This window comes from Vanellus vanellus (genome assembly GCF_965231255.1).
Source record: "Vanellus vanellus genome assembly, chromosome: 12".
Lineage (NCBI taxonomy): Eukaryota > Metazoa > Chordata > Aves > Charadriiformes > Charadriidae > Vanellus > Vanellus vanellus.
Genome location: NC_138917.1, coordinates 858,246 through 885,808, shown reverse-complemented (window position 1 = coordinate 885,808; position 27,563 = coordinate 858,246). Strand labels below are relative to the sequence as shown.

General features: G+C 48.9%; 1 protein-coding gene across 1 annotated transcript in view; it reads right to left on the bottom strand.

Moving 5' to 3' along the window:
- CHST8 (carbohydrate sulfotransferase 8) overlaps positions 1 to 14,664 on the bottom strand; it is a gene marked incomplete at both ends in the record, with an annotated part of 138,888 nt that extends 124,224 nt beyond the window's left edge. The window contains one exon of the mRNA XM_082489501.1: positions 14,556 to 14,664. Within this exon, the coding sequence (XP_082345627.1) occupies positions 14,556 to 14,664 (109 nt within the window). The remainder of the gene's footprint in view (positions 1 to 14,555) is intronic.
- Positions 14,665 to 27,563: the final 12,899 nt, after the last annotated feature.

Genomic DNA, 27,563 nt, shown 5'->3' with positions numbered 1-27,563 from the left:
TGAAGCGCAGGGGCTGAAGGCACCGATAAGTGCTCGGGACACAATCCGAAGCAAGTCAATGGCAACGTTCCTAGGGACTTCAGCGGTCTTTGCATCGGCTTTTCTAAAGCTGTTTTTAAAGCGCTTATGTACATGAATCTTCACCTGCATTAGGAGCATTGAGCAAATTAGCTCTTTATGTGTGTGAGAGGATAAAGCGATCCTAAGAAAGACCCGTGTGCCCCACGCACCAAAAGGTCGAAAGCAGAGGTGTCGCTGGAACCTGCCGAGACCGACCGCGGATGCTTTGGGGGTTGGAGCGGGAAGGCTCTCACTCTCCTGCAGGACTGCTAGATCCTCTCCCCCTCCAGTCCCGCTCGCTCCCATCAGGAGGGTGAAACGTGGTTGCCATGTGCCAACGCGCTGCTCCTCTGTGCCCGGCCCCGTGGCGTCGCGCACTCCCGGGCGATGGGTAAGCCGTATGGGTAACCACAGGGAGGGGAAGGGGAGAGCTACACCGAGACTCAGCCTCAAAAGTTCCCTGAATAAAGACAAAACAAATATCGTGTGGCCTCTGAAGAAATGCGGTGCTGGGCTTTCTCCCCTTGAAGCTGCAAAAAGGGCCATTAAGCGCCGGCACATTTACCGCTGCCCCCGCCCCTGCGCTGCCCAGTGAGATAATGCCACTTCTCAGCGCTGTGGCTATTTGTACCTGCTGTGGGGCGCGCCTGACACTGCCCACCCAGGAAGCGCTGTCTTTTCCCTCAGTCTCCTTTTGGAGAGAACGTTTCTGGTCTGTAGCTCACACCTAATGCATGGCTCTCGGTGCGTTTCTGGTAATTACACCCTTAAAACAGCAGTTTCAACCTTCATTAAATCCGAGAGCCTCTAAAATTATTCTGTGGACATGTGGACCTCTTTATATTGAGGTCTGCTAGGGGTAAGCTTAGTTTTCTTACCTTTTTCTTGGACCTTTTAGTTACCTTAAAAGCAATCCGCGGACTTCCAGGGGCCCACAGACCACGCTGACTTATTGACGGCTCCTGCACTAAAGCGATAGTGAATTTTGACCAGAAAAACTCAGAGAGGCAGAAGCAGGGATGCCGGAGCTGTGCTCACAGATCAGCTCCGCAGTCTCTCCGAGCATCCCACGTCTGGGCTGGTTTTGCAAAAGCAAAGCTGACAAATGTGCCTGTGAGGGAGCGGTGCGAGGCTGCTTATGCATTGCCTCGAGAATAAAATTTTGCTGGGGAGAAATCCCTATATTGCATCTTCAGACTGTAGGTATACAACAGTACTAGCTAGAAGCTGTCGAATTTTAAGCTTAAGGTTTAATTCCTGCGGTTTGTACCCACTGCACGGTACTGTTTTGTTGTGGGAAACAGTATCTACCAAACCTCTATGTAACAAATATGGTGCTTCATTTTGTTTGCTGTGTCCAGCAGAAAAGCAGCTGTCATAATTTTCAGTTTTACTGCCTTCAAATAAATGCTAATTTCCTTGTAATGCACTCTCCGGTAATTTTAAATGGGCCAGCGTAAACAGCATGTAATTTGCAGTTTTGCTTTCTTTTTTTGAAGCACCTGATCTGGACTTTTTTCATAATAAAACTGGTATCTAATTTACCACCCATATTATTCTAATCACAGTAACATCTTTCAGTTTGCATACTGTGTAATCAGGCTTTCACATCATTCAAAACCAGTTTATATCTGGTGAACTTCTGATAATTTTTTCTTCAGTTTCTGACAGTTATTTAATTGTCTTGTTAACACGGATCGTTTGATTTTATATCAGCTTAAACCGCAGTCTGGATGGTTCGTTTTTGCAGTATGCTGTGTTGACAGAAAGGTACAGAGAATTTGAATAGATGTGTATCTTATTAAATGCGCATTTCAGTAGCATATCATGCTAATACTCTTTTCGGTTCAAGAAATTTGCCCGGCACTTAAAAAACTATTAGCTTCTCTATAAAGCTGTGGATAAACATTTTGGAGTTGTCTGTTGGAGTTCATTAGTTTTCATATCTGTGTGTACGTGGGTTCTTTGCTTTCGGCTTTCGAACACAGGCAGCGGTGGGCGGGTGCGTCCCGAGCTGCCGTGCCGCGGTCGGTAGGTTACCCTCCAACAGCGGTTATGGTCGTTGGGCTTGGGGGTGGGGTTTTGGTATATGTGGCTTAGGAAAAAATGACTTTCTTTGGCAGTAATGATTTTGGTTTGGACTAGAATGCTTGAGGAACGGATTATATCTTTACCTGAATAAAATTCTCTAACTAAAAATAAGTCACATTTTTTACATCTGTCCCTTCATATCAGGTAGGTCCCCCAAACCCCATTCATTGCTCCTGCATCACGGGAAGCAGAGAAGAGGGCTCAGCGCAGCAGGAGAGCAAGTTGTGTTTAATGCCATGTCTAGAAGAGAGCAATGGTTTACTTTATAAATATTAGCTTTCCTTTGAAATGCCACTTAAGTAAACTATGTCAACATTTTGAATTGGTAGCTAAACTAAAAACAGTTGGGAAAAGAATAAATTCATTGGTTTTTTTTTTCTTTTTTTCCCCGGCTGCAATATTGTGTGCCTTTTGGTGTCGATCATTTTGTTTAATCCAGAATGTTTCACTCTGGTTTGGGATGTGTTTTAACCCTTATTCTTTTTTTTTGTTTGTTTTTCCCTTCCTCCAAGAAACAAAATTTTGCAAAATTTGCATTTCAAATATACTCGTTTCGAAGATCATATTTGGTTGAAACCACACTTTTCAAAGTACCTATCTGAAGAACAGAGAGCGTTCACCGGCTGTCCGGTGGGAACAGTGAGAAAACTTCCCCTGGACTACAAAGAGCGTTATCAGACGGCGCTGCCCCCGGGTATTGATTGAATAGAAGCAGTAGCACCGGTAGATAAGCTTGAGTGGTATTTCTTTTAAACTCTGATATATCAGGGCTGGCCAGTGACATGGGCTATTTGGCATTTACACGCTGCGGCCAGGGTGGAGCCTCGCTGGGTAACGTGCTAACTGCAAATGTTCCAATAGCTTTTGGGCTCCAGTTTTAAAGCGCAAACTGTAATGTATTAAGTCCAGGAAATGCAGAGAATAAATCTAAAAAATTTTTCCTCCTTAGTATAAATAACCTACAAGATAGATTTGCTTTAAAGAAACACCCAGTATTGCCTTCGCTGCCCCTGAGAACCCCGCCAGCGTGGGCTGCCCTGCCGGGCTGTGTTGGTCGCCGCCGCCGCGGTGGCCCGCTGCGAGGATGGAGAGACTGGGTCTGCTTTTGTTACTGCTTCTGTGCCGAGGGACAGCCCCCCCCCCCACCTCTAGGATCCGATCTTGCCCAGAGAATTGTGCAGTTATCCGACCTGTTGCCGAGAAAAGGAACCGGAGGATGACCTCCCTCCACCTGCTGGCCACACTCTTCTTGATGCCCCCCCGGATGCCATTGGCCCTCTGGGCCACCAGGGCACACTGCTGGCTCGTGGGCGTCCTGTTGTCCACCGGGACTCCCAGGTCCTTCTCTCGGAGCTGCTCTCCAGCAGATCAGCCCCCAACCTGTACTGGTGCGTGGGGTTATTCCTCCCCAGGCGCAGGACCCTACGCTTGTCCTTGTATTCATGCCTCTAGGCTAAGAAAACGCGGTCATTAACATGCAACAGATCTAATGAGTGCTTTGTTTAGGGAGCAACGTCAAAGCCAGGCAACAGAAGTGCCTTTTCCCGAGGTAAGCCTCTAACTCTGGGCACCTTCTCCGTTGAGACAGGAGATGGTAAATATTTTGCTGCTATCAAGGCCTGTGCTTGCTTCTGATTTCGCTAAATGACTACAAGGAGATGGTTTGTCTTGCTAATTAGAGCTGCTCTCATAGCAAATAGGGTTTCTCCTGGAATATTAACAACTTGCCCTTCACTTGAATGTTTTTACAGCATCAGTGGTTGGTTGCTAAAAGGACAGAAACCCAGAAAGGTTTAATTAATGAATATTAAAATATTCGGAATTCTTGAACTGCTGTCTCAGCAGTTCTTTGCGAAACATCTTTCGTTCCAATCAAGTGACTATCTGTTTGTGGTGGCGTGGAGGGCTGTGATCAAAGGGGCCGAATGCCATAGAAACACCTATAAACTCACACACCCGTCTGAACTCAGTAGGCGCCAGCGTTTGACTCGCACTCCCTAATTTGAGGAATTTGAAATCTAATTAACATTAAATTGCAACAAAATATACAAAGACCAAAGGACGGAGGGCAGCCATCGCTACTCGAGGTAGGGACAGGGCTGGGGGCAGCGGTGCAGGGGGTGGCAGCCGGCTGTCCCCAGTGTCCCCAAAGGGGGGCTGCAGGTGGTGGGGTCCAGCTCCCCAGACTGCCTCACGGGAGAGGTTTAAAAGCCAGAGTTTCTTCCCCTAGCCCAAGATATAAGTAAATAACCAAAAAATACAGCGATGCTTGAGTTCTTCCCGAAGGAGAGGGGGCAGGAGGCGCCGGGATGCCCTGGAAGGGACTGTGGTGGTGGTACATCCAAGACTAATGCGAAGGGTAAATCAAGGACAATTCCGCCTTTGAAGCTGAAGGGGGAAAAGAGGAAAATTCACTCATCTGTACTGTAGGGCTGTGATTTCTACTCTGTGATTTCACGGAGGAAAGAAACTGTGCCGCTGAACTCCTTTTAGGAACTGTGTCCTTGGCTTATTAACTCGCTCTATGTGTCGTCCAGTTTCATCGGGGGAAAGGGCCGCACTTGGGGGGGGGGTGGTATTATTTTAGGAGGTGTCTTAGTTAATTACTATCTACTGAAACATCACCTAGGCGATATTCTTTCTCTGTCGTGCAGCTTGATATTTCATGCAGTAAAAGGTAACTCTTCCATAGTTCATTAAATTGTGTTGTGGTGAACTTCTCTCCACTGGGTCTCAATTAAGAAGTGAAGCCAGCGCCTTTAGAGGAAAAGGCAGAGAACAATCAGAATATACTGAATATATAATTTGATCTCTGGAAACAAGCAAGAGGAAAAATATGGTGTGCAAATGTTTAGGCGCTAAGAACATGGTGCGTCTCAAAGGTTTGTATATGGAAGTTAGATCATTATTGTTCATTAGGAAAATTTAGCGCTTTTAAAAATTTAAGGTGTCCCTTCTAAGTTCATTAACTACTATAAATTTACTGTAGTAAATATTAATTTTCCTTGCTGCTTCCCTTGTCTCCATTTTAGCACCCTTGGGAACTTCAGTCATAACGATTCTGGGCCCATTGTCTAGTAACATGAATTATAAAACTGCGGTAAATTTTCCATTACGCTCTAATTTAATTAAACATTTTGGTGGTTTGTTTTTTTTTATTTATTTATTTTTCTTTTTAAAAATGTTTAAAGTATCTAGCAACTACTGTCCCCAGATGTTCTTCTAGAAACCCCCCACAAAGCTCCTTTCATTAAATCATTTCCGATGTGAAGAACAGCAAAGGAAGTTATCTCAACTTTTGCTTCCCAGACCTCCTTTCCTACCATTCTGCTTTGTGAGCTGCAAACATCTTTTTTTTTTTTTTTTTTTTTTTTTTCTGTTTCTTTCCCATTTACATGCTTTTCTTTCCTGACACTGCTGTTATAATGGTTTGCTAAGGTCCGCTCGTTTTGGTTTTCTCCTACAAAATAGAAATCATCCCAAGAATCCTTCTGCGGGTATAGGTGAAATACGCCCCGGGAGCAGGCAGCGCCGTGGCTGCTTTACCATGCAGCACTGAACACGTCGGCAATACACAGGTGTTAGACAATACCTGACTTGGTACATTCTTGAGTAACTTAATTCCCTTCAATAGCATGCGAATGAGCAGCTCGTAAATGCAGAATAATTGCAATTTTAATTAGGTAGTGACTCAAAGATGCCTCCTGTTTACAAGGTAATAACACCTCTCCAGCGAAATGAATGGAGGGGCAGGTTTCCATTTAACAGCTTATAAAAAACCAGTTGATTGGTTTCCACTGTTAATCTTGGCTGTTCGCAGCATCTAAGGGAACTTGGTGGCTGAGGTGCCGATGTTTGTTTGGGGCACGTGAATGGTATCCCAGCCCTGCTTACGTTCTCACCGGCGTCTTTAGGCTGAGTTTTAAACGACCCCAGTGAACTGCGTTAAAGTCTCGGTGAGAACAGAATTGCTTTGCTGCGGCATAAAATTCCTGGTATCTACCTGCGGGTACATACATTTACTTTTGTGACCGTTTGAACACAGGCATTTCCATTTGTTTACAATGGAGTAGTGAGAGGAATTTGGTTTCTTCTACGAGATAAGCATCATCATGTTTTTCCTAGCAGCTGCATGCACAATTAGGAGGACCCAATTAAAGCGGCATTCAGTTCACACAGAGCGGCAGTGATTGCTGTCTGTAATTTCTCCTGTGGTTTGACTTATGGGCATTAAGCTGTGCAGAACTTTATTAACAAATAAAGTCAAGTCAAACAAGTCAAGAAAAGGAAATGCAACGAGCACTGGAAACTGGTATGCAGGGTCTTGGCCGACGTGGGTACATAGGATCTTCCACTACCTACAGCTGGCGAAAAGGCGTCTCCCCTCCCACCCCTCTCAAATAGCCCCTGGGCAAACGACCCCTTTCCTCTGCTTAGGCTTGTGCTTTCTGTCCTCCCGGCCGCAAGAATAAGTATTGTGTGTCTCCTCCGCTTCCATGTCAGCCACGCTGACTGCAGCCGGCGCAGCCCATCCAGGCGCTCCTGTGACTCGAGCCTAAAATAATTCTAAAGCCAAATGCGCCTTTGTTTGTCCCAAGCCTTATCTGCGCCGTCGCTAGAGAAAGCTCAGCACTGCCGATCATTATGCCGAAGGGAGGGAGAAAGGTAAATGAATTCGAATGGAGAGGGCGCTGGAGCACAGGCGCCCTCTTGAAGGACGAGGGATTTCATTCCCAACCCGCTTTTTTTCCCTCCCGAGGCTGTTCAGTCCCCGCTGCTCCATAGAGGGACTCGATGTCCCTTGGTTCCCCCAGCCCTCGTAACTCTCCCTGAGTACGCGCACACGTACCCGGTGGCGCAGCGTGTTGCGCTTTCATCCTTTAGGGACACCCAACCTCTGCGAACACTGAACTCGGCTAACGCGCTACAGAGAGCAGGACATCAGACAGCCGGTCCCTGCAGAGAGGTTTGGGAGAAAATGTGTGGTTTCCAACTAGAAAGCAGGAGCAGAAGCCCCGAAAGACTCCGTTTCCGTAGGTATGAACAGCTCATAAACGCAGAATAATTAGAATTTGAATTAGGTAGTGAGTTAAAGATGCCTCCTGTTTACAAGGTAATACCGTCTCTTGAGAGAAATGTGCGATTCTGAAAAAAGAGGGAAAGAGTTGCCCTGATGTGCAGGAGTGGCGACGGAGGCAGAGCCCCTGGCCGGGGCACCTTCCCCCTTGATCGCCACGCAGGCCTCCTGAAGTGGCCGAGACCAACGCGGGACGCAGATGGGACCGAGTTTTACAAGGTGCAGAACGTTCCGCCCCGGGGCAGCAGAGCAGCGGGGGCGCGGGAGCAGGGCTGGCAGCGGAGCCGCTCAGACGATGCCGAGGTGCTTTCCCGCGCTGGCGCTGTGCGCCGGCACCCCCCGCCTGCACTCGGGTTAGGATCGGTTCATCGCCTTGCGTATGTCAAGTGGTGACAGATCCCAAAGCAGTCACTTACTTTCGAAAATAGATAGGCCGTTCATCTGGAGAAAACGATAAAGATGTCCACAAGCAGTTGCTCTTGTGTAGGGCCCGTACAAGATCAATTATTTGGCGTTTTATGCTCTCTTGCCTGGCGCTGAAGCAGTAGTTAACTGGCAGTTGCGATGCGGATACACAAAGCAAGCCATAATAGAGAAGAAAGCCACCTTTAATTTCAAGCTCCACTAGAATCATGAAGGGAAAATTAATGTTTACTAAATGAAGAAGGATGCTATTGCTGGAGAGAGGAAGTTTTGGTTAAGCTTTTAGGGGAACGTTAATAACTTTGAGAAATGGAAACGCGTATCATAAAACATGTTCAAAACGGCATAAACTTTAGAAAATCCAGAAAGTATTTTAAACTTAGGTAAGCTCCTCAATGTGGTATCAAGTTTTAAAACCCAAGCAAAGCGAATGATAGCCGACATAGGGAAGGCGGCGTTCTGGTGCTGACACATTTTCTATGAAAAATTCAATACAGCCTTATATTTAGGCTGAATGTTTTGAGGTGGAAGGAAAGTCTGCTGATCAACTTTGGCACGTTTCTGTAGCGCCTCTGCAAATTGCCAGGGGAACCTGAGGAGCGTCCAGGCTTGTTCCCCAGGAATACACTTCCACAAAGCTGCCGCTCCCAGAGCCCTCTGACACATCACAGCGCGGCTGAGCTTTGCCTGTGATATGTTGCCAGGCACCATAAACCGATGCAGCTCTGAGATGGCAGGTCACTTTTTATTTTGCCAGACGCAACAAAGAAGTGTCAACCTCTGACAGTTCTTAAAAGTAGGCTTTAAAAGAAATATCAAACCTTTTTTTTCCTTCTTCTTCTTCTTCTTCTTTTAACCAGTCAGCGTCTGAGAAGAAATGCTCACAGAAAAAGAGAGGAGAGGGAAATTTGTGGAAGCAGAAGCTGCACTACGTGAGGCATTTACCACTACAGCGCTCTGGTTTTATGCTCATAAATACCTTTGGGATTAGGTGACACGGACTTCGTGCCATCAAGTAAATGGGCAGTGGATCTGAGTTCCGTCCTCTGACGTGTGTGCGCACCACTGCAGCGGGGTTACAACTGCTGCCAGTAATGCACTAGATTTTGTGATAATTGCACGGTTAGCGTGCTTTGCCTTGCATTTTTGTTGTAGGACCTTGCAGTCCTCGGTTACCTTGAATTCCCCGCAGAGAACCCCCGTAATACTAGGAAATGGGAATAGTTAGCAGGTGAATTGCCTGGTTTAACACAATACAGCGGAATCTGTGAGCAGTGGGGCAGGGCGGGAACAAACGGCAGCGGCGTTGGGTGCCGCTTCCACAGTCTGACACCCAAGTGCTCTGACCCCAGTGCTGCACGGGCTGATGGCCGACGGAAAACGCCGGTCCTACAAATGCCGGACTGCAATGCTATAGCTCAAGAGCTGTATTTGCTTTAATGGGTTTTAGGCTAAAGCGTGTTACCAGAAAGTGGAAAAAAGAAGAAAAGAAAAAAAAAAAAAAGTGGCGCTCTCTCAATACTATGTCATAAATAAATGCTGCATTTTTCATAAAGCTGCCGAGGATACGGCGTAGTTGTGAAAGCAGGGAAAAAGCGTTGTAGGAGACAATCTCTCTGTGCTACTTGTGATAAAACAGCTTACAGGTGATTGCTTTCAGCACTGGGCTGCGTTTGCTTTGGACAGGTTTGCACTGGCAGTGTGGTGCCGGGTCTCCTCTCTCGCCATCTGGGCAGCGTTTGACCCCCTGTAGCGGTGGACTGATGAAGTCAGTGACAGCGCTTCTTTCCAATGGGAAAAACAACCAGGTTCACATTCGCAGGCTAAACCACCACAACCGTTTCAAGCAACAGCCAGAAGAATACCGTACTCCTCAGAGCATGCTTCCCTTCTAACTGCCTTGCCCCTGCAGACCGGGAAGTAGACCTTTCTCTCTTCCTCCCAGTAACGGCAGACCGTTGGGAACTAGCCCGCACACAGCAGAGGTCTTTGCCGGGGGAAGTTCAGCTAAAGAAGACTCCGAGGATGCGCCTGCAGAGGGTTCATCCCCTCTCGCGCTGGTGGAAGCCACCCTCACACGCCGCAGTACGTCGCTTCTGCTTGAAAAGAGTACCGGCCAGCCCGCTCGCCTCCGCCACGGTCACCACGTTCCTTTGTTCGTGATTTCTGCTGACGCGGATAGTTGAGGAACAGATTAAATGGCTTCCAGTTTACAAAGAGGAGTAAGTTGCAAATTGTAGGAAAATTACTTCTGAAATTATAGATCAATGCTAGTTCATTTTCAATTGTATTTATAAAAAGTTTCCAGGATGACAAACCAGCGGTACATTGTGCACTAGGATAGCATTATGGAAATGTACAGCGAACGCAGAGATGTGCACAGGACTGTAATTTGTGCGTAACAAGGTGTATGTGCTCTGAATATGTAATTAAGAAAATTTCAGTGTAGCTATAATATTGGTATTTGCTGCAAGGCTACTGCAATAGACAGTGAGATTTCTGCACCCTGGCTCCCTTGTGCCGCCAGGTCTGCAGCCTTCAGGCTGTCGTCTCTCCTTCCTCCCTCTCCTCCCCATCACACCCTTCGCAAAGCAGAAAATAAAGAAGATGACAGTATTATGTTAGGAACGGGTAGATGAGGTAAGGACAGCAATCACTGCAGAATCTCCGTCGGACGAGTTTCAGGCTTGGTTATGTTCATACTTGACTTTCAAATTCTGATCTAGTCAGAGTGCAAAGCCGTTTCCATTCTACTCCCTGTTTTCACCCTTTGGCGCTTTCACAACAGGCACCCTTTGAGATGTATTTTCCGCCTGTTACCAGCTCTCAGAGGAGTGTGTGTCCATATATATTCATCTTACAAGTTCAGCTGAAAACTCTTACAAGTTTTTGGATTCAATACTCATCTGGTAAAAACCCGATAATTTTTTCCCCACGAGTTATTCACCGTATACAGAGAACTTTGCTACATGACTATAGGTGTATAGAAATATTAACACTTCCCTCGTTTTTTATTTGGCAAAATCTCCTATTATAAAAGTAGATAGCATTTTAGAATATCCCTCCTCTTCTGACTAAAGTCCCGTGGAGCACACGGTCTGAAGTCCAGCTATAGATGCGGTAGTACAGCTCTAGGCACCGTGTCCCTGGTGCACCTCGGGAGCAGCGGTCCTGGTATCCATGACCTCACTGTGGTACTGGTGACCACAGTCTGTCTCCTGCCCGTGGACGGGCCGCGCCGCCGCTCGGACGCCGAGCGCTGTGGGGACGGGTTCCCTCCCCTGGGCTCTCCTCTCACCCGCTGACGTCGTGTGTCCGAGTTGCTCTCCAGCACCGCCCGAACGCGGCCCTCACAAATCCAAGTTCTCCGTGCTGTCAGCGAGCTCATAACCGGCAGTGGCCCTGGGCAAGGCTGCGAAGGGGCTCGTTAGCCCTCGCAGCCCTCCCACTGTAAATCCCGGGAGAGAAGCCGCGTGCCACGTGCTGGAGAAGCCCCCTGCTGACCCCGGGGATGGCTTCCCAGCCGCTTTTGTGCTGGCGGGACAGACACGGCCGTGGGGTGGCGGCACACGGAGTTGCCGCAGAGTTTTTGCGTGTTTAATCACAGGCAGGAGAGTTACGCAGTCAAGAGTCATCAGCCTTAGGATAGGGATATACGTATTAAATATTTCCCGTGCACCGTGTGCAGATGTGCTGGACTTACTCAGAACAAATCCCTTGCCCTGTCTGATTAAGAACAACGGCACGAGTACTGCAGGAGCCAAGTATGACGTACTTACACGGGGAGAATTATCAGAAGAGCATTGCGTTTCTGTACAGGGTATGACCATCGTTCACACCACTTCTCAGCCCACCCCCTGCTTTGTCCGGCATTCTCCGTAGTAATGCCACTCATAGAAGACGCCGAGAAAACGACTATCGTAAGTGGAGATACCGTCTCTTTATTGACCACAGGAACAACTATTGCATTGAGTGTACTGGCTCGGGAAATCTGTTTTGCCCACCCTAAATGGCTGTCCGTCTGAAATACATCTGCTCAGTGGCGTGCACTATATAAATAAAACTACACAGCCAGCATGTTTGTCGGTCAGCAAGTGTGGCTCCGCACCCGCTGTCCCGGGCACACAGGCGTTGTAAGCGTTGGTTTCCAACAGATAAATGTAATCAAGGTTTATATGCTCACAGAAGCCAACAGGATGGGATTGTTTCACTCGAAAGATCAGAAGAAAATTGTAACTAATGTTGTGGAAAATTACTTTGATATTGCTTTCTCGGTACAGCATCACAATTAGGTAGCAATGTGAAGCACAGGGAAAGAATAAATGAATAGTAACAAATCAACACAAACAGCTACTGTCAGGAGTACTTTGCTCAGTGAAAGTAATGTAAGCATTACTTAAAGGTTTATGACTGTGGATTTTATACTGGTTTAAGTAGTACATCAAGGCCTCACCATCGTGCTTGCCAGGATAAAACAATCAAGAACAATTTCCGGAACAGACAGATAAAACTAAAGTACCAAAGTATTTTTATTAATCTTGTTTCATAAGTTGCACTATCTTATATTAAAGATGACTGAACGTACTAGCAATGAAAAATGCCCTTTTGGACAATGCAAAGCTCTCCTACGCTGCTTCTCAGTGGAAAATAGACGGTAGTGACTTTTCCCCAGGCGCCCTGGTGAGATCCCAGCGTCGGGCAGATACGTGGCACTACGCAGTAACTACGTGGGAAATACAACAGCAAAGCCTAATCCAGTAAAACTTTGCCGCCCTACGTAGCAGTTGTTCAATTCTACCGAGGGAGCTATCAGACAAGCAAATTGTAGCAATATCCCATCTCCATTAGAAAGAGACCCTTTGAAGGGACGGGGTCTGCGCAGGGGAAGGGAAGGCTCCTGCCCAGCTCCCCCAAAACCTCGCCCGTGATTGACCCGTTTTCACAGGGGACTCTCTAGACACGAAATACGCCCACCTCGCTTTTTAATGAAATGAATGGACATTTGTTCCCGTGTCCTTTAAACCTCCTAATACGTTTCGGTGATAACTGGTATCGTTTTCAGAAGCGGTGGATGTGAGGAGTTTCTGAGCCCACTGGGAGTTGAAAGCACTTAACGCACGTGAAAATCAGCCAAACAGAAATAAGAGTAATTGTATCGAGCACCTTTTACCCAAGGGTACGGTCTGGTTCCTATTAACATAAATAGTAATTGAACGTGAGGATCGAGCGATTGATCGCGGCCCTTTGGCGGCAGCAGCGGTTGGGATGTCCGTGTCTCAGCCGTGCGGAACGCTGCCCGAGCTCGTTACGGGGTGAGGGTCCCTGCTGGGGGTAGGAGCCCCGTTGAAACTCGCTTTATATAAATGTGCCCGGGCGTCCCCTTCTCCAGCGATATCCCTCTCAAAAATCACTTCACAGGGTACTACAATCAGCAGTCAGCGTTCGGGGGGGTGTGGCAGAGGGAACAGAGGTACGACAGGTCAAGAGGAGGGACCGATAATGAAAGAACGGAGGAGAAATTGCACTGTTTTGGAGACGCTACGAGAAACCCCTTCTCTTTCAGGAGCAAAGAATTCACTTTTCAGTGCAAAGTTACACGTTCTCAGCTGCATTCGAGCACTGCCTGCCTTTGCTGTCCGTACGTCTTTCCCCCCACCCCCAATCTACTGGCTAATTTCAGCCGCACGTGGCCAGTACCGCCAGGTTTAGTCTGTAAGCCCTTTTGCATCTAAGCACACAAAAATAAATTGCAAAAGCACTGAAGGGACCGGTTAATTCTCTGCTTTGCACAACACCGATGATTCATTAATGCTATAGTTTCAGCTGAGCGGCTGCTTTCAAAATTGGTATGCAGTTGGACTAAATAATAAACATATTAAAGTATAGTTTGTTTAGTGACATGGAAATAAGCACTTAATAAACCTGCACACAGAAATTAGCACTTAATGTAATTATTTAAGAGTTCTCTGTGTCAGGGTTCAGCTCCTTTAAAAATGTTAGTAATGCTTTAAAACATACACAGTCGTGTTCACTGCACAATGAAGACATCAATCAAATAGATTTCTCATAAAGCACCGATTTAGTCAAAGGAGAATATCAGTGCATATAAGAGCAAAGACAGCGACCAAACCTCGGCGCACAGGGGCGTTATTATGAGCCGGAGTAACCGCGCTGGCATTTGTCTGGGCTCCAAACCGGCCCTCCTTGCGGCCTTGGTCAAAGAGATCGTCACTGTCACCAAACCAAGCGACAATTCTTGCCTGCCCCTCCTTTCAAAAGACACCACTGTTTCAGCCCGCAGTTTTCTAGTTCTCCCACTGATGCGGTCTTTGTGGCTCTTTGCGGGTTACAGTTAGCAGCAGAGGAAGATGGGGTGCGGGTGAATGAAAGTTATGACAAGTTTCACGGGAGTTAAGCACATTAAAGCACTGCATCCCAAAGGGTTTCATGTTTCTTGCACGACTCATTGATGCATCTCCTATTTTGCATCTCCGTGACCCACAGAATACCGCGTACAGGCAAAGGGCGATTCAGAGGCATGTATTTGCAGGAACCGAACTTTCGGTAAAACGTCTCGTTTTCACGTTGCTAGTGGTGCAGCTGGCAACAGAAGTTGCTCTCAACTTCCGCAGAAGATGAACTCCACCCAGCTGGACCCTGTGCACCTTGGCAAGGACTCCTGCATAATCACTCAATCGGGTCTTGGAACAGTTTTTTAAGCAAGCTCCTCTCTTTTTAAAAAGAAATTGTTAATTAACTTCAAAATAGCCTTTATTTTAAAACAAAAACTTACGTACCTTTGTTGAGGCAACCCCTGTGAAATGTGTAAAACACGTTAAAGGTGTAAGTACAAAACGTCGCACGTGAACGAGCGAGCGAGCCAAATAGAAACAGAAATGCTGACCTGGTGTCTGCTGATGAACTATTTCCTCTGGATCCTGCAGGTGGATGAAGACAACGAGCCCAGCAGCTCCAAACAGCAAGATGAAGGAGAACATACACGTCAGCCTCATAATTATTGTCCTCAGATCAATCCGGTTCTGACCCAGGAAAAGAACTGCACGCAGTCTCCAGGACACTCTTCACTCATAGTCCCGTCCTCTCATCTGGAAGTCTGGCGTAACACATCTGCAAGAGGTAAAAAACCAAACCCCTAAAACTTAACATACAGAGCGTTTATTGTCTGAAGGCAGATTAGTAGATTCAAGTCCTCGTTTAGATCAAATAACCCATTTCTCTGGCATTTGTTTGGTACAGTTAATTGCAGTCATCCAGTCAATTTCTGCCCCATCAGTTTGTCTTTAATTACACGTCAGTGGTTTTAACATGTTGGAAAGAGAAGGTGGAATATCATTAAAAAGCGCAGTTGGGGAAAATAGGTCATGCCACGGCTGCCATTTGCGCAGAAACCCCTCTGAATAGTTCGCTTGCCTCAAGTGAAGCATGCGACACTTTCTATTTTTCACTGGTTAAACAATATGAGAGCCATAAAGTGCGATAACGTGGGGGAGACGATCACGTGGGGCGCAGGACGAAGGACTGGCAGCTGCCCGCTTCACCCGGGGCAGAAATGGTGGAAGGAACAGGGCGCCCCGCGGGTCACCATGCCGCCTGCTGAAGAAGCTCTGCGGGCGTGCGGATTTCCAAGGGAAATACTGGTCCCGGGGCTCGGGGCGCCTTTCCCAGCCAGCTCCTGGGCTCGGCTCTGCGAACGCTCATGGCTCGCTCCAGCGCTCGCCGTGGCGTGCAGCCCCAGGGAGACGGCGGTGGCCGTAGTCCCAGGTGGCCACTTTGGACGTCACCCTGAGCCCCGCACTGAGCACAGCCCCGAGGCAAACGCTTCACTGGGAGCACAGGAACGGTCCCGCTGGAACCAGCGCCCATCCCGGCGAGATACTAAGAAGTGAACAAATGAAAGACGGGGAACCAGAGGGGAAAGAGGGAACCAGAAAACCAGTGGCATTGACACGTGGCTATATTAATTAAAATAAGTGCCTTTGGCACACAGCTATGCTGGTCCTGCCTTCTTCAGCAATAGGAAAGAAGGTCCGTTGGAGCCCAGGCGGTGGAGCTGGTTCCCAAAAATGTAACCAGACTCCTTATGGAAGGCAGTTCTCGAACACAAGGACTCGGGCTGGAGATCAGCAACAGGTCGCAGGGGTGGGGATCGCTTGGCTTTTCTCATATTTCTAATTGTAAATGTGAGCTGCTCCAAAGGAGGGTTTTTGAAGGTGGCTTTGGTTTGCAAAAGAGCTGTTAAGTACAGAAAGACCGCGTAATGTTAGTTTGCAGGGAGGATGGGTTGTGGAAAGACGGTCATCCAAAATAGTTACACCAGGAAAAGTCTTCGAAGGTTTCAGAGAGGTTGTGGAGTCTCCCACTCTGGAGACATTCAAAACCCGCCCAGATGCTGTCCTGTGCAACCTGCTGTAGGTGACCCTGCTCTGGCAGGGGGGTTGGACTAGATGATCTCCAGAGGTCCCTTCCAAGCCTGACTATTCTGTGATTCTGTTAGTTCCCAGTGTGCCTAGAGTATGTGGTGTCGGGGCGACTTGTTTACTTTTCATGGTTTCCATACCTGGTTTTTAACCTTCTGCGGTGTATTGGTATTTTAACTTTCCAAAATGCACCAAAGAAGAACACTCGTTGTCCAGTCCTGATGAAGTAATTTCTGTGACTCTGATTGATACGGTAATTTAATGGCACCTATTCAGTGTGTAAAGCAGCCGAAGGCGGGCTCCAGGCCAGGAACATCGGTGGATACCTGTACCTTAAATAATACAGGGTGCCGAGTTCTCTCCACACATTGGCAAATTCAGCTTTATTTTCTATTAAAATGATGGCAGGCATTAAATGCATATTTCTATGATTTCTTCCCTTAAACCTTTCTCACCCCTTTAAAAGTAAAATTGAGAGGAATTGGCACTCAGGTTTTCAGCACTAGCAAAGCCAGATCCCTGCGGGTCCGCGTGCAGGTTCATCTGTGCCGGTGGCGCGCGTGTATGGATGCGTGCGGTATGGAAGGACTTTTTGCACATATTTTTATTATATGTATTTCTAAGGGCCAAACCCGAGCTGAAAAGCCCTAGGGGAGTCAGATTAGGGAAGGAGGATTAGACTTCAAAGCAGCTGCGTTAGGGTTCCGAACACCCTTGTTATAAGCAAACCATTGGGGAAGACGAACTCTGGTCTGCTACAGAACCGGTTTGCGCTGAACAGTCGGTGGTTTGGATCAATGGGTACCTGGAACCAACCGCAGCCGTGGCAAGGCTGGTACCACACCGGCATCGGACCGGCGTTTTGCAAAACCGCCCAGTCGCAGCTTTCCAAGCCTTGTTCCCTAATGTACACGTTTCCCATTTTGTAACCTGCTTGTGCCCTCTGCCGCCAGCCCGGCTTTACAGGAGAGGCACAAGGCGAGCGCCTCTGCCCACGACGACACGGGAAGGCTGCGACGGAGCGGAGGGCTGAGGGGTCTCCCAGCCCCGAGGCTGGCGGCGGCGGCGCTGCCCTTCGCCGCCGGGAATGCCCCGGCAGCCGGTGGGATGAAGAGCTGGCGAGGAGCGCGCCATCATCGTTAGAGAGACAGCAGCTTAAAAACATCCACTCCCAAATAACAAGGGGTTTATATTTGCTTAACACTGAGTTTTAAGGTCATTTTTTGAATGAATTATACCCTCGAGCAAACAGGGGTTTCTAAAACAATTATCGTTAGCTTAAAATGCTAAACCGTTTCCCCTGGTTTTGATTTGTTGAAATGCTCTTGTCTGAAGTAGAGGCAGCGTCGGGAAAGAAGATCCCTAGCCCGGTTTTAATTAGTGCGAGAAATGCTACAGTAGCAGTTTGTAACAACTATAATGTTTGCGCCCTTCCAAATCGGGGGGGGACAACCCTGTTCAGGATGACAGGGCCTTTTAGGTCAGACACGAGCGTGTCTCCGGGACCCCTCCAGATGCGGCAGCGAGGACAGCTGGCTGAAAGCAGATACTGCAGGGGGAAAAGGCCCCACGTCTTGTGCGCAGCTCCACGGCCGGACTGCTGCTTATTGCCTGGTGCCGCTGCACCTCCGTGCCAGGAGCGAATACAGAGAGAGTCCAAGAAGGAAAAAGAAACTCCTTCCTCTCAGCAAAATTACTACCTCTCAGCAAAACACAAACTTCAGAGATCTATAAATTATGGGTCTAGGCTTCTCCCCTCCCTGTTCTCCTGTAATTATTCTTTCAATCAGTTGACTTTAATTAACGTGTCCTAGGAGAGCAAACCTGCTGCCTGGGAAGGGCTGCGTTATACACGCAGAGCATGTGCTCCCCGAGCCCTCCCGGGCTGGTCGCGGCGTTCCAGGAGCAGAGGAGCTCTGAGAGCAGACAGCACTGACTGATAGATGTGAAGGAAGCATCCTCATTAAGGAAACATTTGCAAATATCATTTACACTCAAATCATGTCATTTTAAAGATGGATGAGATTAAAAACCTACAGAAAACCTTGGTGGAGCATCAGCGAGCAGTTTCTAGTTTTCTAGCGATGCCTGCTCGGGCGTGCGAGGGAGGGGGATGCTGTGGGGGAGCTTTGGGTTGACCCATGCAGAGCCCCGGCGTCGGGGAGGCAGAGCGGGGACGAACCCGTTGCCTTCAACTTACAATGTGGATTTGCAGTCGCATACGTTAACTGTGCTCCTCACAATGGCCAACAATGTGGTTTTATAATTCTTATTAGTATTCCTGAGAGTGCAAGAAGATAAGGTTGCAACAGCTTCCAATCTGAACTCCGTTTTCAGCTGCCCCGAACTTATTGAACAGATGGAGAGTGGCTCACTAGAACGTGCAATAATGAATTGAAACGCCTAATTTTTAATTTATTCTTCCTTTATACGTTTCTGTGGTGGATAAGACTCCTAGGTATCAATATATGTTTTTCTGCACTTTCCCATTCCCAGGTTACCTGAATGCTCTGCCCTTGAAAGCAGCAGAAGTATGTGTATACGCGGGTAATAATTAGCACTCAGATAGCACTTTACATTCATTAATCACCGTAGTATTCCTACGAATTGTGAGGTGAGGAGGTGTTAGCATTGGGTGGGAGAATAGGCGTTGCATCATCAATGCAAGACTTTTAAGGAAAAAAGGTGTCCAGTTTTAGGTAAAAATCATCCAGCAAAATTTTCAGGCACCAAACCTTTTACTGACAAACGCAGAAGCAGGGCCAATTCCCCTCTGCTCCCAAGCGGAACCGAAAGACACTGCAAACCAAAACGATGGGAAAGATTTTAAATAAATCTTTTGACAAGAGTGGCACTGAAGGTAGTGCTTTGTAGTTCTGCTTCTTTGCAGTCAGCCCCCGGAAGCCTAACGGACGAACGTTTCCGCTGTGCGCAGTTTGACATGATGATAATGGATCAGTCCAAGAATGGCAAAGGGACAGTTTTGTACCACCGTCTCCGTTGTTTGATTCCTCCTCCGAGCCGGGTCGGCCAGGCTGCACCGGGGCTGGTGTCTGACTGCACCCGCCTGGTTGTTCATTCATGGCTTCTGCGGGCACGACGTTCTCTCCCTCGTCTGCTAACACGTCTGTGTGAAGAACGGCAGCGATAAGCTCATAATCTGAGGGCATGATGTCATTCTTCGGTAGAAACTCAGGGGATTGCCTTTGGTCCGTCGAGAACTGGATCTTTCCCTAATAGTAGCCACATTGATGCTTCAAAGGAAAGTAAAAAAAACTTGCAGAGCAAAGCGGAGGATAACCGGTCTCCAAGAAAAGGTCTGTCGATCTTTGGTTGAGGTCACCTTCTTTTTACGTGGGCGGCGTATCTGAGACCGGCTTAGGAAAACACGACGTCAGGGTACGCGGCTCTCACAGCACCGCCAAGAATTGCTTTCCAAGAGCTTGGTCACTCGCAGAGAACAGGAGGGACGGGGGGCACACGATAGCTCCAGCCCCTCGTTCCTCTCTGTTGGAAGCTGGGAGAGACCCTGCAGGACCCAAATGACCCGACGCTCTGCGCAGCCGGCTGCCGGTGTGCCTCCCCTCCCCTCCCCTCCCCGGGGGAGCTGGGCACCAGCCCAGCTGCATTAGCCTGAGGAGGGAGGGAACTGTGCCAAGATGAGAGCAGAAGATGCTCTTTTCCTCTGTGGAACCACGGGTGGAAGGACCAAGGTGGGCCAGAGACCCCGTAAGGCTCCTGCCCACCGCGGGGCACCTTTAGGCTCTCCCTTCCCGGCGCTTCGCTGCCAGGCGCCGACGCAGCTCCCAGCGCATCAAGGAACGCAAGCTAATGCCTGACGCAAACTAGCGTCAGGTTTACATTACCATATACATCAGCAAGTCAACAAAACGCCCAAGTTGTTTGCAAACACCTACTGATTGCTAAATTGGACAATTACAAATCACCCATGAATGAATGCAAATGCCTGGTTCCCACGTACACGCCAAGCTTCGCTTCTCATGCCGTGCGAGCTTTCGCTGACGCTCGTTCGGCTGCGAGCAGGCTGCCGGTCCGGCGCGGGGCCAAAGCCCGCCGTGCGCTCGGAGGAGGCGGCAGCGCGCAGGCGGCTTTGCCTCCGGGCAGCGGCGATGGAGGCGCTTCGTGCGCTGAGCAATAGCCAGGCACTACGCAGCAGAGATTAGCCCCGGCACGGGCTCCCGCTGCTGCCGTTATACCGTTCTCGGGAGGCAAACTGGGGTGTCTGGAGGGTGCTGCGGAGCTCTCCGGGGGGGTCTGGGTTGGCGCAGCGCCACGCGGGCTCTCTCCGCGGAGAAACGTGGCGGCGCACGGGCACGGCCTCAGCGCTGCCTTTGATCTTTGCCAAACTGTCCTCCGGTAACGGCACGCATCCACTGCTCGTATTGCCAGTTCGGAGGGGGAGGTTTATAAACGCAGAAATACTTTTATAAGTCAGCCTTTGCCTGACAGAAACAAAACCCGCGCGTTAAATCTCAGCGCTGCCGTAGCTGATGCGGGGCGGTTTAACTGGGAGCTGTTGGCAGCTGGGAGCTGCGATGGGCTTTCCTCTTCTGCTGTGTTTTGGTTTGTGCGTTCCGAAAGCGTGCCGTAAAGCAGCACGCACTTTATGCGTTATTAAGATAATTTTACTTAGATTGTGTAATACAGTTAGAGACTGGGATAATGACGGCGGGCAATTAGCTGAATAGAAGAGAAAGGGAATACTATTACTACAAGAATATTAAGAAGAGATTTGCTATTATTACTGAAATGATCACTTCTAGATACGTTCGTTGGGTCTCTATGAGTTGCGTGAACAACGGCAGCTTCGCGTCTGTGAAGCGGAGCCAAGCACACGCTTCCCTGCCTCAAAGCCCTTGGCAGGCAAAAGGCCTTCAAGCAGCGGGCGCCACGTCTTCCCCTCACTCGTGTCCACTCTCTCTTTTACCTCTGACTTCTAGATCAGGCTCGTCATCGCATTTACCGAAGGAAAAAGGATTTATAAACATTATCCGTATTCACCAGGAAAACCAACTTTTTTATAGCAGTTTTACAAATGCAGGCACTGTACTAGAGGTGGAGATATTAAAAGTCACATTATTCTGCAGCTCTCAGCACTTCTTCTTGGAAATAGGAAATGCAAATAAATCCCAAGTATCATGCCCCAAATCCTCTAGCTTCTTTAGCATAGAAACAAGTAGGAAACTATTAATCTGTGGCTGCTTCCATTCACCAGACGTTCATCTCTGGGTGCTGGACTTTCTGTCGCTATATCCTTGCTCATGTCTCAATAGAACAAAAACTTTGATTTTTCCTGAGATTTGGGAAGAACAAATTTGTTTCCAGCTGATATTTCAAATCAAAACATTTTGTCTGGCTTACTTCATATGTAATTACATTCCTCTTTGTGCAATAACAAAGAATAAGTATTTTGAAGAAGGGTGAAATAAGAAATTTTAAGTTGAATCTGTTCAAAATGCCCTGCCCCTGAAATCTCCCCAAAATTCCTCCCTGGAAAAAAAAAAAACTGGATTAATATTTTTCCTTCATGTGGGGAAAGGAATTAAACCTGCTTCCATGAATCATAGGATCACAGAATGGTTTGGGTTGGAAGGGACCTTGAAGACCACCCAGTGCCACCCCCTTGCCCTGGGCAGGGCCACCTCCCCCCAGCCCAGGTTGCCCCAAGCCCCGTCCAACCCGGCCTTGAACCCCTCCAGGGATGGGGCAGCCACAGCTCCTCGGGGCACCCTGCGCCAGGGGCTCACCGCCCCCACAGGGAAACATTTCTTCCTGATATCTCATCTAAATTTCCCCTCTTCCAGTTTGAAGCCATTCCCCCTCGCCCTATCACTCCATGCTCTTGTAAAAGCCCCTCCCCAGCTCTCCTGGAGCCCCTTTAGGCACTGGAAGGGGCTCTGAGGTCTCCCCGGAACCTTCTCCTCTCCAGGCTGACCCCCCCCAACTCTCCCAGCCTGAAGTCACGAGTGAAGTTCAAGGTTCCTCTGACTGACAAACCCGTGCAGATCCGAAGAGAGGTGGCTCAGCCTTCCCCCCGCTCTGTCCGTGGCCGCGGGGCGGTGGGGAGCCCTCGCCCGCGGGCAGCCCCCGTGGCTGTCCCCTGAGCGTCCCCCAGCGCTGCGGGGGGCACAGTGTGATCTCCAGAAGCGAGAGCGTACCTGCCCGCTGGGCCTCCCGCCAGCGGGAGCAGAGGCAGGCACTGCGCCCGGGCGCGTCGGCCCCGCCGACCTGCCCCACGACCCGGCGCCTCTCCCTCCCTGCAGCTTGATTGTCTCTTCGGTGTCCCGGCCCTCCCGAGTGACCGTGCTGGGCTGGCCGCCTGTGCTACGTGCCGCCCAGCGCACGCCGGCAGTGCTGGGGAAAATTAGGCAGAACTTATTGCCGTTTAACAGCTCTTTTCGCCGGTCACTGGGGCCATTACGCCTCCGGGCTTTCAGCATCTCCTCCAATTATGCAAAGTGGGGATTTCTCCCCATGAAGAGAATCCTGAAGATTACAGGACCCTCTTTCGCTTACGTATACACAAATCCATATACTGCAAAATGTGGGGGAGAGAGGGGTTTAAAGGCTCTCTCTAATTGCGGTGGGAGTTTGTCTTGTCAGGCATCAGTGGGTGCAGTTCGACTCGGTCATGTATACCAGTTTTGTCCTTTGGGCCTGCACACCCCTAGAAGGTATCTTAACGTGCCAGAACCTGAATTTTGACATAACTGCAAAAGGCCGTGATAGCGATTTATGTGGCTGAGGTCAGAGCCATAACGTATGACCCCTTTTTCCCATCCCGACCCCTCCGGCAAAGCCGCTGAAGCCGCCCCGCTCATTTCCATCACACGTCGCGATAGGAAGTGGGCACTGCTGCCTTCCACTTTCATCTACAATTTGAGACCAAAAGGGACAGCACTCAGTAAACAACCAGAATAATCCTTTCAAAGTCGAGAAGATTTCTTTCCTATCTTTCCGGGTGCAAATTGTAGCAGGAGTCATGTGTTACTAATCTCCTCGGTGCTGCGGCAGGGCCTTAGCGAGTTGATACACACACCTCTCCAGCATCCTCGAGGGGGTATCGTACTATTCCTAAGCCTAAATATAATCTCTAAAAGCAGCTTGCATTTGAAATGAAAAAAAGTTTTCTGTACTTTGTTTCAAATTAACATCTCACGGGAGCCGTACAGTGGCAGCGCGAATAGCGAGTGTCACTGACGAAGCTGCCCGGCTTTCTCCCGCAGCGAGCAGAAGGCACGCGATTTGCACGGCAGGTCTCGCACGCAGGCGGACCCGTCCTCCCAGGCTCTGCCCGGCAGCAGGATTTATAGGGATATTGTCCCACCTACAATATTTCATACGGAAAACTCTGCTGAAAGCAATGAACTCTCTTGTACAATACAGCAGAAAGGCTCCTAGTTTTTCAGGTGCCCGCTTGCTTCTAGGTAGAGCCCAGTCTGAAACGCTTCCCTCTCCCTCCGCTTGCTTCAATCTGCCTTCTATTTAAAGTAACTATCAGGTTTTCAACGGGTTTTTTAGATGCTTGCACCATCGTATGGCAGCGGCGGTTGCACATCCCTGAAATACTCTTCATCAGTTGTCCTGGAGGTGCTTCGCTTGTCTCTCCTATAGGTCTCCGGGCTGTTCCGAATAAAAACGCCTTCTGCCAGAAGCTAGGACACAGCTGGAGTAACCTGGACCGCCAGAGGTACCAAACAAGTGACTGCCCCGTGCATATTCCCTCCTTTATGTCAGTATGAAGCAAGTGCACGTTGGAGTTTGCTTTTATAAATTATTTTTTCAGTGTGGTTTTAGAGGTGTTGTGGTCAGGAGAAAAAGATTACAGAACTTAAAGCTTTTATGAGCTCCTTTTATAAATATATATGTTCTTTTATATATGTATAAATATAAACCTAAACAATATGTTCCTAGCCATTGGGTAAAAGTTTTATTCACGTGCCATAACCTCTTGGCATCATGAAATTTTAAATATTTTTTATAACAACTATTTGGAGTAGCTTTATGCGTGGAGCCCTGTCCTCCAACATCATGGCTTAGCTTGGTGCCCTCTGTGACACGGCTCACGTAACGCGGTGTGCAGATTCATGATTCCTCAATGTTATTTCCTTTTCCAAAAAGTGTTGGCAGTGGAGATTCTTCGTCTGGGAGCCGTAAGCAAGCAAGAACAACGGGAAGACTGTGAAACGGCCCCTGTAAGCTAGGAATCGAAAACCTTTGTCACAAGGGAGGGTGGTTCTAATTCTGCTCTCGAGGAAACAAAACACAGCCCAATTTCTTCAAAAGCAGAAAGAAGACAGGCTCCTGGCTCACACTGCGTCTGGCTCACAGTGGTGCTCCCATGGTTACTCCAGGAGGAAGGGAACACCGGTAACCTTGGCGTGGAACGTGCTGCGGCGGCAGCGGAGCGGGTTCCTCTGTTGACTGCAGCAACTTTCGTACCGGCGCACATCTGACTGTTATCACCTAGTACGGGCGCCCAATCCTTCTAGCCGCCGTGACTGATTTGTTTCTTATTGAAATTTTACAAATGCTTTCTCCCTAATGAAAGGTCACCCTCTGTTTAGTCGAGGTTCTTTCTCCCTTCGACTATGCCCATACATCAGAGATAAGTTATTTCCTCTTGTTCGTGATTTGGGCAGCTGAAACCCAGCGGCTAATTGAAAGGAGATATCCTATAAGTAGATCTAGTTGGAAAAACTACTCCTTTTTTCTTCCCTAAAACTCCTCTTACATTTTCTTTCCAGCTGAACTCCCCCAGGATACATTGCAAAGCAAACCGAAACAAATACTTGCGTTTTATTTTGAAGTGCAGTTTCTAAATGGGATGAAATAGAATTTTTGTTTTGAATTCTGAAGTAGTCACCTTACTGGAGCGTAGGAAGGGGAGGTGCAGCGTGCCGAAGGATTCGCTGGCGGGGCGTGGGCAGGCGTAGCCGCGACGTGCCGCCGTCCGGCCGGGCTGGCAGGTCTGGAGCAGGGGCTGAGCCCGCGCGCCGTGGGCAACCCCCGGGAAGAAGCCCTTCTGCGAGCTGAGAGATGCCCTAGGTGTGTCTTGGGGCAGAGGAACACCTGGGGGCTGTGCCATCACTTAGAGAGGCGCGAGGTGGTTCTGTGCCACGGGGAGCGAGGAAAAGCGCGTGGGAGCCGGCGGAGCCGCGGAGAGGCAGAGGTGTGACGTGGTGGGGGGTTTCCCGGGGAAGCGAGCCCCGTGTTTGGGTCGACGGAGCCGGTGCAAAGGCAGCGGGAGGGTGTGCTTGTCAGTACTGTACCGCAGCACTGCTCGCGGCGGGTGGTGAGCGTTGGCCCCGGCCTGGCACCCCTCCGCTTGTGCAAGCTTTGCGTTTTAGCTCGGGGAAGGGGTGCGATGCCACCCGCGGCTTCAGCGCAGTCATATTTGGCAGCCGGGGGTGCGAGGCTGCCATCGGAGCCGCGGAGCAGACAGGCACGGTCCGTGCTCAGGAGTGGGGCTGTTTCGCTGGGTGCTGGGCACAGTGACGGCGGAACGGGGCGAGACTGGAGGTGGTTGTCTGACAAAGGACCAGAGGGGAGCAGAGGCACCAGTGTGGTCGCTGTGTAGGGGACCGGGATGCCTACACGCAAGGAACTTGTCGTTCTTCCTTATCTGTATGCTACTACACACCAGAACTTCAGACACTCCCAGTTTCAGAGCAGCCAGAGGAACCACGCGGATCTTAGAGCGACTACTCAGCGGCCTTTTAAACAGAAGGGGATTTTCAATATCGAGCTGTAATGAGAATCCCGAATAGGCATGAACTCTCTTGAAAATCAGTTCTGCGATGCTAGCAGAGTAGGAGAATATTACTGTCTGGTTTGCTGTTATTCAATTACTTTTAAGCACCTTTTGTCAGATTTGTAATAAGAACAGATAAGGCAACTAGCTGCTAGGCATACTCGTGCGCCGTAAATATCGGAGATCATTAAATGTCACTGGGAAAGTTCCTGTTGTTACATTGATACTCTATAGGAATGGATATACTCTACTGACTCCGTGCATTTGACATCAGACTCGGTTTGCAGCTCCGGCCCTTCTGCTTTCGGTGAGGGAGAGGCAGACGCAGCCTCAGAACCGCTGTCCTCCCTCTCTCTGCTGTGATGCAGAGAGGTGCGATGGTGCCTGCTCCAGGAGACGGAACAACTGCCCACGTATCGGTGGCACAGGGGAATCCTCCCGGGGAAGGAAGAGGGTACTCTGCTATTCCCCTCCCCAGCAGCGGTGCCGGGGCGGTGCCGTTGGGACGCTTACCAGCACGTCAGCGCTGGTGAATTAGGCTCAGGTAACTGAAGAGCAAAGGTAATATAAAACAGGGATCTTCTCCTGCTTGGCGTGTTCAGCCCTGGCCCGGGCAGGGTTACTCAAACGCCGGGGGATGGCTCTCGGGGCCGGCGGAACCACCTCGTCTCTCCTGTGGGCTGACAGCGACCGAGTCCTGGCTGAGGGCTGGGGGAGGCGTTACCCCAAACACGGTACCGAAATGGAGGCGTTCGCATTCAAAGGACTTGATTGAAGCTCAGCAAAATCATTGTCAGCGTTCTGAAATCACTCACACCTAACGGTCCTGTAAAAGGTACCCAAAGAATTGGGTTTTGAATGCAGACGGTGTGTTGTATGTCACAAGCAGTGAAGGAAGGCTGAGAAGAAGGTGCAAAGATGACTTGCCTGAATAAGCCTTGGCAAGACCAATTTCAAACAGATTCTGCACGCGCAGAAGCATCAGTATTTGTCCTGGCACCAATAATAAACGTCAGAGTTTATCTTGGGTTTGTTTTTTTTGGTTGGTTTTATGGTTCCCATCAATGTAATTATCTGCGCCTCACAACTTTCGGTGTTTCCCCTTGTGACACTTGTCTGAAGGAAAGAAGTAATGGCATTGATTTTGTATTTTTTTTTAACATACAGATCCACTGTTGCACAGGGAGGAGTTATGTGATTTGCATGAAGTTATTGGGGATATTTCTTATGAAAGCAATAGCTGATGCTGGTTTTCTCGCACCACAGATAGAGACTAATCATTAATTCATTTGTGACAGATAAAATCAAACTACTATTTTTACACACTTTTTTCCCAAAGGCTTGATCAAGTATTTGTCTTTTAAATACAAAATCCATATGGAGTAAAACGTGTATCTGAAGGGAGTATTTCCTACTAGTGGTATTACTGGGGTAGCATCACTATCGATATACTCTTAATTCCACAAAGCTTGTAGAACCTTGCTTAAAAAAAAGGCAAATGCAAAAGGCGACCGGAGAAAAGTCAAGGCTAGAGTGCAGGACCGGGGGCACGGCCATGTGCTGTAGGTCCCGCGCCTGCCGCTTGCTGAGCACTGCAGCTCTCGTAGCAATTAAGGGACCTCTAATTCTTCTCCGTTCTGCACAGTGTTTGGCAGAGATATGGTTCAAGTTAGTCTGACTGCTTAGCTTTGGATTTCGC